The sequence below is a fragment of the Colossoma macropomum genome, unplaced genomic scaffold (genome assembly GCF_904425465.1).
Source record: "Colossoma macropomum unplaced genomic scaffold, Colossoma_macropomum, whole genome shotgun sequence".
Classification (NCBI taxonomy): domain Eukaryota; kingdom Metazoa; phylum Chordata; class Actinopteri; order Characiformes; family Serrasalmidae; genus Colossoma; species Colossoma macropomum.
In genome coordinates this window covers 10,996,816-11,016,142 of record NW_023494808.1, presented here as the reverse complement: position 1 = coordinate 11,016,142, position 19,327 = coordinate 10,996,816, and the positions used below count along the sequence as shown (strand labels likewise).

The window sequence follows — 19,327 nt, the reverse complement described above, 5'->3', positions numbered from 1 at the left end:
CCCTGTAGTTACTGAATAATAAGCCTTAATATGTAATAAGTCTGGAATTTTGAGGGGCTCAATGGGACTGAATAAAAATGAGTTGGAACAGAACAGAACAGATGCTCTAAAGGGGAACTGAACTAAACAGAACAGAACAGAATGTTTTAAAGAGAAAGAAAATATAAAATAATAGAATAAAATAAAATTTTAATAAAGGGGAACAGAATAAAATGCAATGCAGAGGAATAGAATAGTATAGAATAAAACAGAATATAATACAACAGAACAAATAAGAACAGAACAGAACACCATAAATGGGAAGAACAGAATAAAACAGAAGACAACAGAGTAGAACAAAATGAAATAGAATAAAAGGGAATAGAATAGAATGTAATAAGCAATAAAATAAATAGAATAGAATAGAAAAGAACACAATAGAATGTAATAAAATAAGCAATAAAATAAATAGAATAGAAAAGAATAGAATAGAATAGAATAGAATAGAATAGAATAGAAGGACAGGATGGAATAAAGTGAAACTGAATGGAACTGAATGGAACCGAATAAAATAGCGCAGACATGCAGCAGAACTGAGAACAGAAGGATATGAAATACCTTTATCACAGAGCTGTCCTCCCCAGTTAGTGTCACACAGACACTGCCAGGGCTCCACACAGGTACCATGTACACAGCCAGGGTGAGGAATACACTGATCACAGTATTCACCCTGCCAGCCATACAAACACCTGCAGAGTGAAAGAGAGAGAGAGTATATTATTATATACTGTATATTATTATATTGATATTATAAGACTACATTCCCCTGAGACTGGGAACTTTTAGGAGACTTTTATTTTATAGAGAAGTTTTTTTGGAATGAAAACAGAGATAGAAGTTTATTTACTTGCAGTCTCCAGGCGCTTTACAGGATCCATGTTCAGCACTGCAGCCCTGCTTACAGATCGCTGAGAGAGGGAGACAGATAAAGAGAGAGGGGGAGAGAGAGAAAGAGAGAGAGAGAGAGGGGTGAGGAATGTGTGGAAGTGATTACTATTGTATCTCTTATCAGACTGATCTGTTATCATAGTCATTCTCTCCATTATCTCTATAGCCAGTGAAGTCATCACTCTCTCTTTCTCTGTCTCCCTTTATGTCACTCGCTCTCATATCCAGCACAGACAGAGCATGGCAAGCATGAGGTCATTTCCCTTGCCCTCCAACCGCCCCACACACAGCCCTCTTTCTCTATCTCACAGGAATGAGGGATGAATGAAGAAAGATCGGAATCTCCCACCGCAGCGCTAATCCCAGATGATCCTGCCGCGGATCTGTGTCCAGACGCTACCGCGGCAACCTTACGCCGCCGCAAATCCACCTTCAATGCCGCTAAACTAACTACGGAGGGGGCCGAGCGTGCGCGTGCTAAAATGGCTATGAGGTCACTGATTAACAGACAGCAATAGCTACAAGCCTGACTTTGCACTGACCACACAGACACAGCATGTCCAAAAGTTTGTGGACACCTACTCGTCCAGCATTTCTTCTAAAATCACGGGTATTAATCAGAAGTTTGGTTCATTGCATGCCTCTGGGGAGGCTTTCCACAACTGGTGGGGTCAATCACTGATGTTGGATGAGAAGATTTGGCTCACAACTGACGTTCAAATTGATCCCAAAAGTGTTCAGTGGTGTTGAGGACAGGGCTCTGTGCAGGCCACTGGAGTTCCTCCTCACCAAACTCATCAATCCATGCCTTTATGGAGCTCGCTTTATGCTTAGGGCCTCAGTTGTGCTGGTACAGGACAGTGTCTTCCCCAAACTGTTGCCACACAATTAGGAGGCATGTAATTGTCTAAAATGTCTTCAATGAATGAATGAATGTTGTAGCATTAACATAACCCTTACTGCAACTAAGGGGCCCAAACCCTGAAAAACTGCCCCAGCCCATTATCCCTCCTCCACCAAACTTTTTAAAACCTACATTTATAAAGGCCAGTATTCCAGTAAGGCTTATTCCAGTCAGTTCTCAGAAAGGCATTTTTTGTCAACTTTGATGTCATTTTTCCTTCCTGTTACGATAACTGATGCTTGTTGGAATAAGCCTTTATAAATGTCTATCGCTGTTGTTGGAACAAAACCTTGTATCTCCATTTTTGCCATTTTTCAGTTTTTGGCGTTTTTTGAAAGTGCCTGTTGTTCTTTACATTGTGTGTAAATTTCTTGATAAATGGACCAAACAAAATGGCCCAAAATTATTTGGTAAAAAGTCTGGTTCCATTGACTTACATTAAAAGTAGAGTATAGTTTTTTCTACTCCTGTAAAGTTACCGTTTTGGGGATACGAGGTTTTGTTCAGCACTGCGTAGGTTTATTTCAGTTGTCATGAAAGGCTTATGTAGGTGTCATAAATGCAGCCCTTCAGTGAAGTGCATTCCAAAAATGTTCTAAAGCCGAAACATTTTGCTGTACGGACATTCTTCCTTATATTGGAAACTTAAAGCTGTACTGCCAATATCACTCTCTTCTGAGCATCTCTAATTTACCATCCTTTGTCGAAAAATTAAAGTATTTACATTCCAACACATTTTATGCTTTTTCGGCATGTTAACACTGGGAAGGTTTGAAAATGGTGTATTGTTTGCAAGAACATGGTTTTGTAGAATTAAGACATTTTTAACACATAAAATATTGAAAAATAAAACTGAATCTTGACCTCAGAATGAACAAAGCTGTATATCAAAATATTACACTAAAACAACTGCCGTGCGATGCTAATTGTTTTTATCTTCCGATACAGATACGATTTTGGATCGTGAATCCCCAGTGTGAAGGGTGTGAGCTTATAAGGTAAACTAGACGTTTTGCTGAACTGTCCCTGTAACTGGCCTTCTGTGGTAGAGGTCTCTCACCGGTGTTGCACTCTGGACCGGCCCAGCCCTCCATGCAGGTTTTGTTTCCGTTGTGGTCGCAGGTGTAGTGGCCGAAGAAGTCGTCTCTGGGCCGACAGAACTTGTTGCAGCCGAAGCCGTAGTAGTGCTCGTCACACATCACACGGATCTGGTAGTTGAACTGAGCCACTGTGCCGTTACGTCTCAGAGCCTGCCACTGAGGGCTCGGGTTAATCATACCGGACTGGACCGCCTTCTCTATCAACTGACCACTCATGCCTGGGGGAGAGAGAGAGAGAGAGAGAGAGAGAGAGAGAGAGAGAAATGTGTTTCATATACCAGAATTGGTCAATTATCAGCAAAATATGTGCCCAACTGTAATACAATAGACCTATTATAGCAATATAGAGAGGGAGAGAGAGGGAGAGAGAGAGAGAGAGAGTAGGGGAGGGAGAGAGAAGAGAGAGAGAAAAGACAAAGAGAGCGGGAAAGAGGGAGGACAGAGAGAAGGGGACGAGAGAGATAGATAGTGAGATTAAAAGGAGAGAGAAGAGAGAAAGAACGGGAGAGATGAGGACGAGATACAGAAAGAAAGGAAGGAGAGAAAGAGAGAGAGAGAAGAGAGAAAGAGAGCGGGAGAGAGTGATGAGAGAGAAGGGGAAGAAGAGAGAGAGAGAGAGAGAGAGAGAGAGAGGAATGAGCCAGAGATAGAGAAAAGAGAAAGAGAGCAGGAGAGAGTGATTAGAGAGAAGGGGAAGAGAGTTAGAGATAGAGAGAGGGAGAGAGAGGAACAAGAGAGGGAGAGAGAGAGAGAGAGTGTGCGTGAGTGTTTTGAACAGCGTGTGCTGGCAGCTGCAGTTTAATTACGTTTCTCTGCACCGTAACAGCACAAACATTCAACATGTTCACACCACACAAACACTTAGAGTGTCAGCAAAAACCTGTTTTGACATTTGTACTTATATCTTATATCTCTTATATAACTTATATCTCTTTTATATGTTATGTTTTTTCCTTCTCCTGTAAAGTTATACATATATATATATATATATATATATACACACACACACATATGTATATATATATACATACACATACATGTATATATGGGTATATTTGTATATATATCTATATATATATATATGTATAGAGCGAGAGAGAGAGAGAGACTCGTATTTTTTATTGCATATTTACTATGCAAAACCACTCACACGTGTCTTCTGGCCTTTTATATGTAACGTTGATGATGGTAAAATAGTGATAAAATCTGAAAAAAACACATTTTCTTTGGGGACCATTTTTTACGTCCCAGCGCTGCACACGCACCTCTTCACCATGAATGGACTAAAAAACATGTTTTAGGTCAAAACCTTCTCCAAAACAATGTCACAGTCATCAGGCAGCACACTCAACTGGTTCCAGCCAGTGAGCACCACCGAGCGTCTTTCTCTAAAAACAGATATGATTTTGATGGACATTTTGTGAGGAAACCTAAAGAACTTCTTTTAAGTTAATAGTTACATGCTTACAGTGTCCGGTTACTTTTTAGGGGCCACTGCACCTGTAACCAAAACTTTCAGCCCACAAGCCAGTCAACAAAGCCCTTGTGCGCTGAACGGAGAGTGAACCTGAGAGTGCTCTGTTTACTCCCTCAGAAGGCTGACGGCGGGTGAACGAGTCGTGGTCATTCTTTCACAGCCGTCTGAAATCCCACGCCAGCGTGAGGTATTTACTCAGCGGACAGAGGAGTGTGTGTGGCGCTTGTGCGAAGTACGTTTTGAACGGCAGGTTGAGCTCAGAAAAGAGTGTGAGCTCACGTCCCTCACACACACCTGCACACAGGGCTGGACAATTCGTCATCTTTTTTGATCCAAATCCCAGTTTGAATGGGTGCAATTTTCAAATCGCAAGAGCTGCAATTTTCATTACATCCTACATTGTTCGATGTTGTCTTCACAAGTTTCAAGAGGAGAAATTTAACCTAATAATGCAGAGCTCATGACACTGGTAGTACGAAAAAACTGATAACTGGTCTCCTTGGCTAAAGAACAGGCCTGTATCTTAATTTAGAGAAAATAATCACATTTAAATCACAACTGCAATGTTGGTCAGAGAAATCTCAATCAAATATTTTTCCCTAAATCGTCCAGCTCCCCTTGTGCGCAGAGTACAGTACCTGCAAAACTGGCCGTGTGTAAAAAACAGTGAGAATGGTGGTGGCAGTAAATTAGCCACATTACTAAATTACTCAAATTATTTCCTCTTTAGGTTGAACCTGATTTTTGCTAACGTTCTGTACAGCTTGTCCAACCTAGTAACAGTTGCTATGCAAGAATCTATTTGTGGGATGAGCAAGGCTAGCTCACAAACTGTCTTTGTTAAAATATCACTTAAAAATTTCTTTTTTCCTTCTGAGGTCAATGTATTGCATTTGGATCATAATTCGTTTTTACAGAACAAATTTCCAACCCCTCTTTTTTTTGTTTTTTTTAATTTATTTTTCCTCCAATTTTCTCCCCAATTTAGACGCTTCCAATTCCCACTAGTTAGGACTCCTCCAATCACACGATACCACCAGCACCAGGAGGGCAAAGGCTAACACAGGCTTTCTCCGAGACCTGTGAAACCAGCCACCGCATCTTTTCGAACTGCCGCTCATGCTTCAGCTGAAGTGGGCGGAGCTAAACTGATGTGGGCTGAATAGGCGGATACATGTAAATGCGCTTAGTGACGTCACAACAATAATCAATTCAAAATTGGCTATTTTTGCAGCTTAATTTCCATAAATGGACTCTATGGACAGGGAAGTGGACATCACATGTTGAAACATACACATTTACATACTACTTCAAACTCTTTATTTAAAAAAAGTGAGGAAAATTTTTCTGTGATACTCCCCCTTTGCCTAATAGGGTGTGTGTGTGTGTGTGTGTGTGTGTGTGTGTGTGTGTGTCTGCGTGTGTGTGAGAGTGAGTGAGCGAGTATTAATGAGGCCAGCTCTACAGTAGGAAAGTGCTAAAGGCCACTTGACATGCTGACGTTAAGAGAGAGCCAATATTTGCAGTAGTGCCCTACACACACACACACACACACACACACATACACACACACACACACACGATCTTGGCAGGTCAGAGTAACTTGGTGATGTTTGGATGGACTTCAAACACTCACTCGAATTTCACTACAAAGACCAGCCACCCCACACAGTCTTCATTGTTTGTGAGTGTATGTCAATGTTGCAAAGAATTATGGGGTTTGTAGTATTTTGCCTCAAATACAAAACAAATTAAATGTACCATAATTCTCTTGGTAAATATACGAGTACAAACGTGTAATAATAATATAACATAAGTATAATAGAAGTGTAAGTAATAATGTCCAAAAAAATCATCCTGATTAATTATTTTGATTTTTATTTCCCACATTTTTCCAGTTTGTGAGTGAGAGAGTGTGGAAAGTCACACTCCATCCCGTTATTAATTCACTGCACCTGCTCTTAGTCGTCAGCCATTAAAAAAACAGTTTTATAAGCATTCAACACACACACACACACACACACACACACACACACACACTGTATCAACAGTCTGTCGTTTCTTTCTTTTCCTGTTCATGCCCGTCTCACCATTTTGATCATGCTTTCTCATTCCCAGACTGTTTACTCAATGATAATGTGAGTGTGAGAGAAGAGAGAAAGAGAGAGAGAAAGAGAGAGAGAGAGATTGAGAGAGGAACTGATAGCAGGAAAGAGAAACACAAACAATGAAAAAACTCTACTCACTCCCGGTGCTGGAGTCATTGTTGAAGTCCATGGCCTCCAGGATCAATGTGTACGACCTCTGAGAGAGAGAGAGAGAGAGAGAGAGAGAGAGGGAGAGAGAGAGAAGGAGAGAGAATTAGTTATTATATTGATTATAATTATAGTTTTATTAGTACTTATCATCTTTAATGCTGTATGTTGCACAACTCCGTGCTTTGATCTGAGAGAGAACAGAGATAGAGAGAATGAGAATGAGAAAGAGAGAGAGAGAGAGAGAGAGAGAGAGAGAGAGAGAAGACAGGGAGAAAATAAAGAAAGTGAGAGAAAAAGAAAAAAGATCAAAAGACAAAAACTGAAAGAAAGAAATATACAAATGCAAAAAAAAAGAAAGACAGATAGAGAGATCGAGAGAGAAAAGCAAAGACATAGAGGGTGAGAAAGAAAGAAAGAAAGAAAGAAAGAAAGAAAGAGAAAGAGAGAGAGAGACGACAGAGAGAAAATAAAGAAAGTGGGAGAAAAAGAAAAAAGATTAAAAGACAAAAATTGAAAGAAATACAGAAATGCAAAGAAAGAAAGAGTGAGAGACAGAGATAGAGAGAGAAAAACAAAGACAAAGAGGGCGAGAAGGAAAGAAAGAAAGAAAGGGAGAAAGAAAGAAAGAAAGGGAGAAAGAAAGAAAGAAAGAAAGGGAGAAAGAAAGAAAGAAAGAAAGAAAGAAAGGAAGGAAGAAAGAAAGGAAGGGAGAAAGAAAGAAAGAAAGAAAGTAAGAAAGAAAGAAGGGGAGAGAGACAAAGAGAGAGAGAGTGAAAAGGGAGAGAGAGATTAAAACATTTCACCCCATCACCCCAACACTCTCTCTCTTCCCACAAGGATTGTTACTAGTCTCTCTCTCTCTCTCTTTCTCCCTCTCTCTCTCACAAACTAATCATTTTAATCTCTTAATGATCCTCTAAAGCATGTTAACAAGCTCACTCACTCAGAGAGAAACAAACCCAACAGGATCCCCCCCCTCCCAAAAAATAAATAAATAAATAAATAAAACAACTATTAATGGGCCACTGAAAACTAACAGACTAACTAACTAAAAGAGTTTGATCTATTTTTTAAAATATAATATTAAAAAGATTTTCCACTATTCTACCATCATCACTACATACTAAACTCAGGAGACTCGTGTGGGTGGTTCTGGACGGTAAACACAGCAGCTGTATGTGTTGCAGACGTCAGATATCAGATCAGACTCTGAATGACTGTTTACATCTCAACCCCTGAATTCTGCAGAAAACGCTGATAAATCAGTGAAATTCCCTTTTAACGTTAACCTACTTCAAATTTCAAGTGGTACTTAAAGCAGATAGTTTAGACTGAAGGGGGCTCAAAAAAAGGGGACCACAAAAAAAAGTTTGGGACATGCTGCCGTAGAGCTTTGAAGGGCGTGTGCTGGGGGTTTTCCTTCAGCGCGGCCCCCCTTTGAAGGCTTTTGTCACCCTTAATGCCACTGTCTCTCTCTCACCAATATCAGATAACAACCCACACAGCGCAGTGTGTGTGAGAGACTTCAGAAAGAATGCGAGTGTTTTGTGCAGCAGGGCCAGAGTGTGTGTGTGTGTGTGTGTGTGTGTGTGTGTAGCCCTTCTCTCCTCTCTTCACACACTCTCTCCACCTCTCACACGTTCTAGCTCAGCGTAGCACGACTCAATGAAATACTTCAGATGGGATATGTCAGTCTGTCTCTTGCCAACGAGCACACTCCACACACACACACACACACACACACACACACACACACACACACACTCTCTCTGCCGTTTGTGAAGTCCTGTGCTAAAAGCTAACATGGCTCACAAGCTGTGTCCCATTTCAGGGGCTGCGTCCTTCGGAGGCTGCATTTGAAGGCCGATTGCGTCACAGTGGCACAACTAGGCTGTCCTGTTTCGAAAGCTCCATATGCAGCCAAGAAATGTGTCTTTCTATTCCATGGAAAGGTTCATTGAGTGCCGGGGAGGATTCGAGAACATGGCGGCGCCAGCAGAGGAGCGAGCGGCGGCAGAGGAGACGCTTTTAAATGTAAGTATTGGGTTTAAATGAGTTGAATAGCTGAAGATACACATGTTAAAAAAGCCAGTGTGGTCTGAAGTAAAACTTATGCTATTGTTTCGTTTTGTTTTAGGAAGCGAGGAGCCGACAGAGAGAAGCATCTCCAGCTTCAATAAATGAAAAAATAAAAAAAAAACTAAAATCAAAGTTTTTAAAGAATTTTAAAAGGACTTTACAGGAGCGGCGTTTCGTGAAGCAGCAGTAAGAGCTGTACTAGTACATGAGTTCTGAATAGGACCATTTCATGCTTAAATGGTTCTTTGCATGGCGAAATCGTTCTTCAGATTGATGAAGAGGGTGTCGTGTGCGGTTCTATACAGAACTTTTTTGAGAACGGTTCTATATAGCACCAAAAAGGGTTCTACTATTGTTATAAGCTTGATATTGTCAAGACAAGAACCCTTTCTGGTGCTATACAGAACCCTTGAAGAGACATCTTTTTTAAGAGCGTGACTTTACTAGTCAGCTTTGTCTACACGTTAAAGAGGGGACCTACGCTGGGTTTCCTAGTTTACTAGTTTAGTAGCTGGCATTACAGCAGCTTGACCAGTTTATGTTTACTACCTATCTACTACTAGCTTTATTACCCCTACAGATAAATACAGAGGCCGTTTTCATACGTTTTCAAATGCATTTGATAAATACAGGTTTTAAATATTACACATATATAAACATTACATATATTATTGTATATTCATTTTCCATATAGGCGTTATTAGTAGAGAAGATGGGAAACGTATACTAGATTCACTAGTTTATTAGCTATTTTTCTAGCTATAGCCTGCTTGCATGAAAAGAAAAGAAAACAAGCTTAGCTTTTCTGGCTTTACTTCTATTAATCTACATATATTGAGAGGAGACAAAAGATTTACTAGTTTACTAGCTTTACTAGTTTTAGCCTACAGATGAGAGGAGAGCTTAACTAGCTTTACTAGGTTGCCAGCTTCATTACTTTGAGCCTAGAGAGAAAAGAAAACTGCGTTACTAGCATTGCTACATATATACAGTGAGGAGAGGAAAGCTTTATTAGTTTATTAGCTTTACTAATTTTAGCAGACCGAGAGATTAACTAGCTTTACTAGGTTGCCAGCTTCATTACTTTGAGCCTAGAGAGAAAAGAAAACTGCATTACTAGCATTACTAGCTTTGCTACATATACGGTGAGGAGAGGAAAGCTTTGCTAGTTTGCTAGCTTTACGAGTTTAGCCTGTTTACATGGCGATCAGAGGAAAATTGATCATCTTCACTAGTTTACTAGCTTCATTCATTTTTAGCCTATTCATTTTAGCGAAAAACTACATTACCTATCATTATTTACTTTAGTATTCGTCCACATATACAGTGATGCAAGCTACTTAGTCTACTTATACGAATAAGAGAGGAAACCTACGTTAGCTTTACCAGCTTAAGCAGGTTTAGCCTACTTATATGTAAAGAAGAGCAGCATTTTATTAAACAAGACATACTAACTTAATTATACAAGGCTTTATCACAATTATATTCTCTGCGAGATTGAATGACAGAGAAACAGAGATTGAAAAAAAGGACGGGGGAAGTAAGCTACCCACAAACACACACACACACACAGAAATGGAGTAAAGAACAGTGGTATTAGTGTAGCTGGAAAGCTCAGGCCTAAACTGTCTCCTGAATTCACACACACAGTCCAGTGAACTCTGTGTTACCGTCTCGCCCCGGAGGCTTTAGCCAGCAACCCATATTACAGCCTCTTCAGCACATTGTCTTTTCCCACAGCGGAGCTTCCTGCTGCAGCCAGTGTGGGACCCACAAGTCTTTATTCACCCTAATCTGCCCGGCCGCACGCCCGGAGCTACTGTTTACCACTAACACACACACAGGAAAGAAGACCGGACTCACAGACAGACAGAAAAACAAATACCGGAGTGCCGTCAGCCACTTCCACAAATCAAATAACAGCAAAACCAAAGACACGATGAACGGAATATCCAGAAGGGAGGAAACATACACAGCAGTGCTCTCAATCAAAGAGAGAAATAGTGATGCACAGACAAAACTGAAACCGAAGTTAAGGACACGCTAGGCAAGGCAAGAGAAAATGGTCGGTCATCCACAGCACTGAAATTTTATTAGTTATAATTTGCACTTTTACAGTCGTTTGTGAATTTCGAAGACAGACGGCGAAGACAGGTGGCAGGAACTTTCCTTTCTGCTTCGGCTGTTTTGCTGTATTCTGTGTATTCAGCGGGATGTCACATTTTCAAGTGCTGTCAAACCTGTAGTGGAGAAGGTCATGGGTGATTTCGCTCTGGACACTCGAGCAGTGATTATAACCGCCCTCATAGAAACTGTTAAACAGCGTGTGTGTTCGCTGTTGATCCGCTGCTGCTCAGGCTGTTTGAACAGAGGAGCACAGGAGAGTGAAAGAAACAACAGATTTTTCCCCAGTTTTCTCACCAATTTAGTCGTCTCCAATTCCATCCACTAGTTAGGACTCCCCCAGTCACCCGATACTGCCAGGGCTAGGAGGGCGAAGGCGAGCACAGGCTTCCTCCGAGACCTGTGAAGCTCCACCACATGTTTTCAAACTGCACATTCGGCATTGGACAGCCGAACGTGCTCGGAGGAAAGCGCCAACCGCCAGATCTGTTACATCAGCTAACAGACGCCTGCGCTAATTAGCATTGCGCTGAGTGATGGGGGAGCTATCCTACCCACCCAGAGAGAGTGATGGCTGTAGCATTACCAGGGATCGAACTCGCGATCTACTGATGATAGGTTGCGCCACTCGGGAGCCAAGAACAAACTGTTTTGAATCAGTGTTTCTCATTTTTATTACCATTAAATTTATTTGTAAAGTAACAGATTTTGACACTTCACTGTAGACTTGCTTAATTGTTATTTTTATGGATCAAAACTTTTAGCCATTTTACTTTTTCAGCCGAAAAACCAAAAGTGACTTTTTTTTTTTTTTTAAACATTTTCAGTCAAAAATGCTCGGCACCCCTAATACTCCCACTCTAAACCTTACTGGTGGTCGGTGAACATCTCTGTATGGAGACGTCTCGAAATAAATCTAACCTTCTTTTCAAAAGTGCACGAGTCCGTCTAGTTTATTCTCAATTCTCAAAAACTTCTACGACGACTCCAAAGGTTAACACACTCCTGCTTGACTCTTTCCCCACCCTCTGCACACACACACATTGTTGCTGTCCACAAAAACTCCAAGTACTTCTAAAAAGTACTTTTTTTGGATACTTATTCTCTTTATATGAAGAACAAAGACATTGTTTACATACTGACTTCTAGGTCATGCATTTTCAGTCACCAAACTCAAAAATCATCAGCCAGTTAAACAAAGCCTGTACATCTGCTCCCAATCAGCAACAGAGGCTTTTTACTGCTCAACACGAAGCAAATCAATCATGAGCGTCACAATGCATAATGACACTGAGACATCACAGTGCAGAACTGTCACCATGTCACAATGCGCCTGGTGGAGGATCACATTCTATTAATTATGCTTGAACATCAAAGCTCGCAAACAATTGGCACCAATCGACAGCTCACTCTCGCGCTGCCTCTCGGCTCGAGTGTAGACAGTCAACCGTGCAACAGTGATACTAATCTTCATTTTTCAGAAATCTGTTCAAAACATCATAAAAATCAGACTGAAGGCAACTCCCTGAACCAACTCCAGTGCCTTATGACTAAATAACTTCACCAACTACCCACCACTTGTCTCATGCCCACTTTGCAACAATTGTGGTTACATGGTTGTGGTTACAGCGTCCACTAAAGAAACGAACTGATGAAAAATCAAACATACTAAACTTTCCTTAACCCTAAATATAGACGATTAGCAAACATATGTTTGGCTTATTTAGTTCTGGAGTGAAACTACCAGGCTAAAGTGAAAATCAAACAGATTTTAGGTGACAACAGCTGGATTTTCATCTATTGTTGTGCTAATTTAGACATACAGAATAAAAACAATTGATATAAACAGCAAATAACAACTAAATTCATCAAAACTCCATGCAAACTTTTTACAGTGGCTTAAAAAAAATATTTTGCCTATACACAATAACAAAATGCAATAAATTATAATAGAAATGCATTTACCAACAGAACAATATATATGTGCATACGGAGCCCCGCTGGTAACATCCTCTATAAATAAAAATAATGAGTGGCCATGACTTAGTAAGGCGTGGGAATGAGATCCTAATGTGTGGCCACAACTTAGTAAAGTGCTGGAACAAGATCCTAATGCGTGGCCACAACTTAGTAAGGTGCTGGAACGAGATCCTAATGCGTGGCCACAACTTAGTAAGGCGCTGGAACGAGATCCTAATGCGTGGCCACGACTTAGTAAGGTACGATCTCATCCCCATGCCTTACTAAGCCGTGGCCACGCATTAGGATCTCATTCCCACGCATTAATAAGGTGTGGCCACGCCTTATTTTTATTTATATGTGACGTCACCAGCAAGGCTCCGTAATGTGCAAATAAAACGAAGCCATATTTTTTCACTTTTGCAGCCACAGCTATAAAACACAAAAGAAGACAGCAGCAACCAATGGACTGATTAGAAATGAGTTAAAAGTTAAAACGTGATGCTAAACTGCGTTTTTATATAATCAGATAAAGAAACATATCATGATGTCAGGCAGTAAACAGGCAAACGGCGCCTGCAGCTGATTTTCAGACATTTCCTAGGCCATGTTTGCCAATGCATTCTATCAAAACAGCAATGAGAAACAAAATAGGACCAAAAATTCCTCATACATTCAAGTAAACCAGGCCAATAATTCTGATTCACAGTCCCCAACCAGAACATCCAGCAGCGATTAATAAAAAACAGTGGTCTCAGCTGGAGACTGGTTGCTCAGCAGCCGCCTTAAACATCCACCAGCAACCCACCGGACGGACTAGGGACGCCTTGAGCGCTGCTGATGATGCAAAAAACTACACAACCATCTAAACACACACACAAACCCATTCATGAGCCCCCTGTGTTCCTTTCTAAGCTCCTCCTTTGTGGCCAGAGCTCATTGTACTGGGCTGGATCGGCACTGCCTGGTTGAAGTATTGCTAGGTAGAGATTTAAGGGAAAAGAAAGCATGCAAGATGACAATGTCTAATTACTCTCCATTCAGGACGGACTCTGGAGTCGGTCTAGACTATGAGACGGGCGGAGAGCGTGTGAGATGTCTGAAGGACGGCTGCCCCGGTAACTGAGGCTAATTGGACTATCGGCATGACTCTGCGTGACCCGGTATTGACAGCTAAACCCTTGGGGTGGCGAAAGTAAACACACATGGCGAACAATCATGCCATTCAGGGGTGTGGACTGAGAAAAAAACAAAAAAAAACAATTGCCTGACTCCCACACAGTCAAGGAATCTTCTGTATGTATGTGTGTGTGTGTGCTGGGCTGTTCGATGTAGATAAAATACCATATTACAGTTTTTATGCTATATACTGCAATTGCAACATACTAAAGCTGACCTGAACAGCATTTACAGGCTCTGAATACTTACTGGTGTTTCCAAATGAGAACTTAAATACTCCAAAGTCTCAAAATCACTCATACACAATAATCTTTATGTCTTAACCATAATTTTAAGCACAATGATAAAACCGCAGTTCAATACAGCCATATTATTAGATTAACAGAATGACTGAAATACAGCTTTTTGAGTCACTTCTGTCACGAGTAAAGTGGTTATGAGTCGTTTGCTTTTGAGTTGTTTTTTCAAGTTATCATATTATAAAAGCTGCACTGAAGGCTCAGCTGGGTTGAGCCCAGTTTAGCTCAGTCATAGTCAGGCTTAGCTCTGTCATAACCAGGTTTATTTCAGTCTTGGCCAAGTTTAGCTCAGTCATAGACGGGTTTCGCTCAGTCATAGCCAGGCTTAGCTCAGTCATAGCCGGTTTGAGCTCAGTGATGCTGGGTTTAGCTTAGTCATAGCTGAATTTAGCTCAGTCATAGCCAAGTTTAGCTCAGTCATAACCAGGTTTAGCTCAGCCTTAGACAAATTGAGCTCACTCATAGCCAAGTCTAGCTCAGTCATAGCTGGGTTTAGCTCAGCCTTAGCCATGTTTAGCTCAGTCATAGCCAAGTCTATCTCAGTCAAAGCCAGGTTTAGCTCAGTTATAGACAGACTTAACTCCATCATAGCCAGGCTTGGCTCAGGGTTTAGCTCAGCCTTAGCCAAGTTGAGCTTAGTCATAGCCAAGATTAGCTCAGTCTTAGCTGGGTTTAGCTCAGCCTTAGACAAGTTTAGCTCAGTCATAGGCAGGTTTAGCTCAGTCATAGGCAGGTTTAGCTCAGTCTTAGGTGGGTTTAGCTCAGTCTTAGGCAGGTTTAGCTCAGTCTTAGGTGGGTTTAGCTCAGTCTAAGACACTGTAAAAATTCAGTATTTGATACAAAAGTTGCTCTTATGCTCTAATACATGCTAATGTTAGCCCCAAGTTAACATGTTAGCCTCAAGCTAAAATGCTAGTCACTATATAATATGACACAACACGATAAGATACGACACAACGAGATACGGTGTGATATGTCGTACCGTTACACAGTCCTGTTAAATGCATTACTAAACAACACCAACTGCTCTTCACACTGTGATCGCTTTGTGATAAACTGACCAAAAGAAATGTTTCACTATTAAAGTGTGAGAAGCTGTTTTCTTACGACAGTGACGATGCATATCTTGTGCAGCCCTGATCTTGACACATACGAGGAATTCAGATAGAAAACACAAACAGCACAGATACAGAGACAGAGCTGAGGTTATCAGCAGTGGAAGTGTTTGGGGCTAATTGTGTCTGTTTGGAATCAGTAAAGCTGCTTTCCTGCAGCCTTTGTGTGCGTAACAGTAGCTGAATGTGGGAGAGAATTTAGAGGCTGATAAACTGAAGAGATTTTATGGCCTCATTGTTTCTGCCCTTTGATCTAAAACAGTGCAGAGAGACCAACCGACACTCAACTCCACTCAATTACATTCACTCGTGCATGCAGTCGTATCCAGGGCTGGGTATCGAAATTCAGTTCTTTTATGGGAGTGTTGAACATCATTCAGTTCCAAATTTAAATACCTAAGTAGTTGGTCTGCATCAGTGAGCCAATAAGCATGCTCGTTCCAAAATCCTGACTGCCGACTGGCTGTTAAACTTCATGTTATTAACGTCAGCACTTCAGTCTGTAATCCAATACAGTCAATGTAATAAATAAACCCACTTCCAGAATCCAGCACTCAATTCTGCTTTAAGCCACGCCCACTTTTGGTTTGTCATTCGCAGGGGAATTCCACCAGTTTTCCAACATTTCTGTTAACATTCAGAGTAGTGTGATGTAAAATGCCTGGTTCTTGAGAAACTTAGAGAGTCAGAGCTGTTCACAGAGTTGGTGATAGCTCCCTCTAAAAGTTCTCTCACAGAAAGTTACTATGTTGTACAAAGAGAAGGTTTTGACCTAAATTCACATCCAGTTTTTTAAAAATCCATTCATGATGGAGAAGTACATGCAGGATGGGGTCAAATAATCCCCCCGAAAAGCTTTATTTCTCACTATTTGTTGATGATTACCATCATCAATATCACATATAACAACTAGACAGTACATTAAATGCCTATATATTTGTACAGTAGACATTGTGACTGCTGGTTCCTTTCAGCACCACTGTAAAGAAATCTGCATCTCTATACAAGTGATTGACATTGTTCACACCACAGTGGCTTAATTATGCAGAAATTTCGAAAAAAAATGGTGGAATTCCCCTTTAATAGAAGGCCCTGAATGATACCCTGTTCTGGTCATACATGCATATTCATACTGACATGAGCACAGAGACACTCATACATACATACACACCAATCAGCCATAACATTCACATTCACTGTCCATTTAAACCCCTCAGTGTCGCTGCTGGACTGAGAACAGCCCACCAACCAAAAATATCCAGCCAACAGCGTCCTGTGGGCAGCGTCCTGTGACCACTGATGAAGGACTAGAGGATGACCAACACAAACTGTGCAGCAGCAGATGAGCTATCGTCTCTGACTGCACATCTACAAGGTGGACTGACAAGGTAGGAGTGTCTAATAGAGTGGACAGTGAGTGGACACAGTGTTTAAAAACTCCAGCAGCACTGCTGTGTCTGATCCACTCGTACCAGCACAACACACATTAACACACCACCACCACATAAGTGTCACTGCTGAGAATGATCCACCACCCAAATAATACCTGCTCTGTGGGGGTCCATGGGGGTCCTGACCACTGAAGAACAGGGTAACAAAGTATGCAGAGAAACAGTTGGACTACAGTCTGTAACTGTAGAACTGCAAAGTGCACCTATACAGTAAGTGGAGCTGATAAAATGGACAATGAGTGTAGAAACAAGGAGGTGCTTTAATGCCATGGCTGATGAGTGTACTTATGAACAACAATCTCTCAAACCCTGGCACAGCGTGTGCTGCTGTGCTAACCCCCCTGGTTGGCAGCCCTGACCGGACACGCGCAGTAGAACCAAACACGATCACCTCAGCTATCAGGAATGCGCCGGAATTGAACCGGAGCACCAATCCATTCACCGAACGAGCCTCGCACCGCAGCACCTCGTGACCCTGTGACGCCCAGAGCCGGATTAAGACCCTTTGGTGCCCCTGGGCATTAGAGTTATGGTGCCCCATCTAACATACCAGACTCCCTATCACACACACTGCTTATTCACTGATAATAACCGAAGACCTAAGATCAGCCAGATGTGCAGATGAGGGGCCGTCGGTTCTAAAGTCACAATGCAAATAGAATAAAATGCCATTATCTGTGTTTTACTCTCAGGCTTGTCTTCCACATTCAAGGCAGGGCATGAAGGTTTAGACATATTTACAGCTGGACTATTTCACTTAGACTGACTAGCGTGGTAACACACTGGTGCCCCTGGACATTAGGTGCCCCCTAGCAGTCACCCTGGTCACCCATGTGGTACACCCAGCCGTGCTGATGCCCCGTATGAAACGCACTCCTCTTGAGTGGACAGTTTTATTTGTATTTTTCCCCCTTCCACACTCAACTCACCGGCCAGGCGAAGCTGAAGGGCAGCACGATGCGCGCGCGGCTCTCCCCGGCCAGCGTCACGCTGTTCCCCCCGAGCACGGCCGTGAAGCCGCTGCCGAAGCTGCACGGTCCTCCGGCGGACACGCGCGACTGGTACTCCTTCAGGCACGCGCGGAAATACGTGTCGCACTCGTCCCGTGCGCACACCTCCGTCGCCGGGTCGCGCGCGCCGCCGTTGCAGCACGCGCCGCTCTGCAGCTCGCCTCGCGCGTTGTGCACGGACAGCAGCTGCAGCTCGAAATGGCCAGAGGCTCCGGAGCTCTGCGGAAACACACACATAAATAAATACGCAAAACACTGCTAAATGCACAGAAATGACACGCAAGCCAAGCTCGTGCAAAGTTAGTTTAGCTCGTGCTTGTTTTTTTGGACAGTGCAAAGCATTGCATCGCTAAAACTAGACAATGTGTGGTGAAAATCAAGCCTCGCGCTTTATCAAAAGTTGTCAAAAATTACGTTTTGTGCAAAAGCTCGTGCAAAAACTGCTGCTGTCCAAAAACACCAAACCAATACATAAAAGTGGTGCTGTAAGTGGCTCAGTTGGCTAAACTGGCACGTTTACAGGCTTCTTGTTCGAAATGTCCAGGTCCACCTTAAATGGTGCAGCAGTTAAATGCTGACGCAGCACCACTTAAGGTGGAACGGGAAAATTCAAACAAAAAGCTGGCAAATAAGAAGTTGAAGTCAGCGCGCATCGCTTCTGTCAATCTAAACTGAACAAAAACTAGAGTGAAAAAGTGAACTGAAGTGATCTAGGCGCGTGCTTCGAAGCCCTTTCGGTCCACGCACGAGAAGCTAAGGTTACATCCATTTTTTTTACATTGGCAAAAAAAATCAAATCTGCGCTGAGCTCCTTCACAAAAGTCTAAAAACTAACGCAGCAAGTCAAAAGAGCACAAACAGAGCGCGCGCACACAGCAAACGGAAGGCTCGTGCATGGGAAAGTAAAGCGCCGTACCTGGATCCAGAAGCAGTGCAGGAGCAGATGCAGGAGCGCCATCGCGAGCCCCAGCCTCCGAGTCCCGGCCATGCCGCCCCTGCGTGCACTCTCCACTGCGTGCGGCCACAAACTACGAGTTCAGCTGGTGCGCGCGCGGCTCTTCATACACAACCCCGGCTCCACGCGCCCCTTCTTCCAGCTCTGCACATGCACGAGTGCAGACGAGGGAAAAATCCTGAATAACGTACAGGCGCGCGCAGATGGGAAAAGCCCCTTTTTCTGTTTTTCCTCCGCGAGCCTCTTTTTCTTTTTTCGTTGTTGTTCTTGTTTTTTTTATGCTCCTTCGTTCTAAAGACGTTCTTTCCGTTCTTTTTGTTGTTGAACGTTCCAAACGCGTTCTTTTTTCCTGCTGATGTTCTTTGATGTGTTATTGTTGTTGTTGTTGCTAATTATGACGTTTTTGTTCGGTGCGCTGCGTTCGACCGTACCGACGGAGCTCGCGAGCTGCGCTTCGATTGTGAGAGCACGCGAGCGTTCTGTCTATAAC

The 19,327-nt window shown here is 42.3% G+C and overlaps 1 protein-coding gene across 1 annotated transcript in view; it reads right to left on the bottom strand.

The window, feature by feature from the left end:
• jag1a (jagged canonical Notch ligand 1a) overlaps window positions 1–19,294 on the bottom strand; it is a 47,534-nt gene extending 28,240 nt beyond the window's left edge. Inside the window, exons 1-6 of the mRNA XM_036557142.1 lie at window positions 18,799–19,294; window positions 17,802–18,101; window positions 6,655–6,712; window positions 2,892–3,149; window positions 887–947; window positions 598–728 (exon numbers count right to left, since the gene is read on the bottom strand). Coding sequence (XP_036413035.1) covers window positions 598–728; window positions 887–947; window positions 2,892–3,149; window positions 6,655–6,712; window positions 17,802–18,101; window positions 18,799–18,870 — 880 coding nt within the window. The 5' untranslated portion in view covers window positions 18,871–19,294. The remainder of the gene's footprint in view (window positions 1–597; window positions 729–886; window positions 948–2,891; window positions 3,150–6,654; window positions 6,713–17,801; window positions 18,102–18,798) is intronic.
• Between the last annotated feature and the right edge of the window lie 33 nt (window positions 19,295–19,327).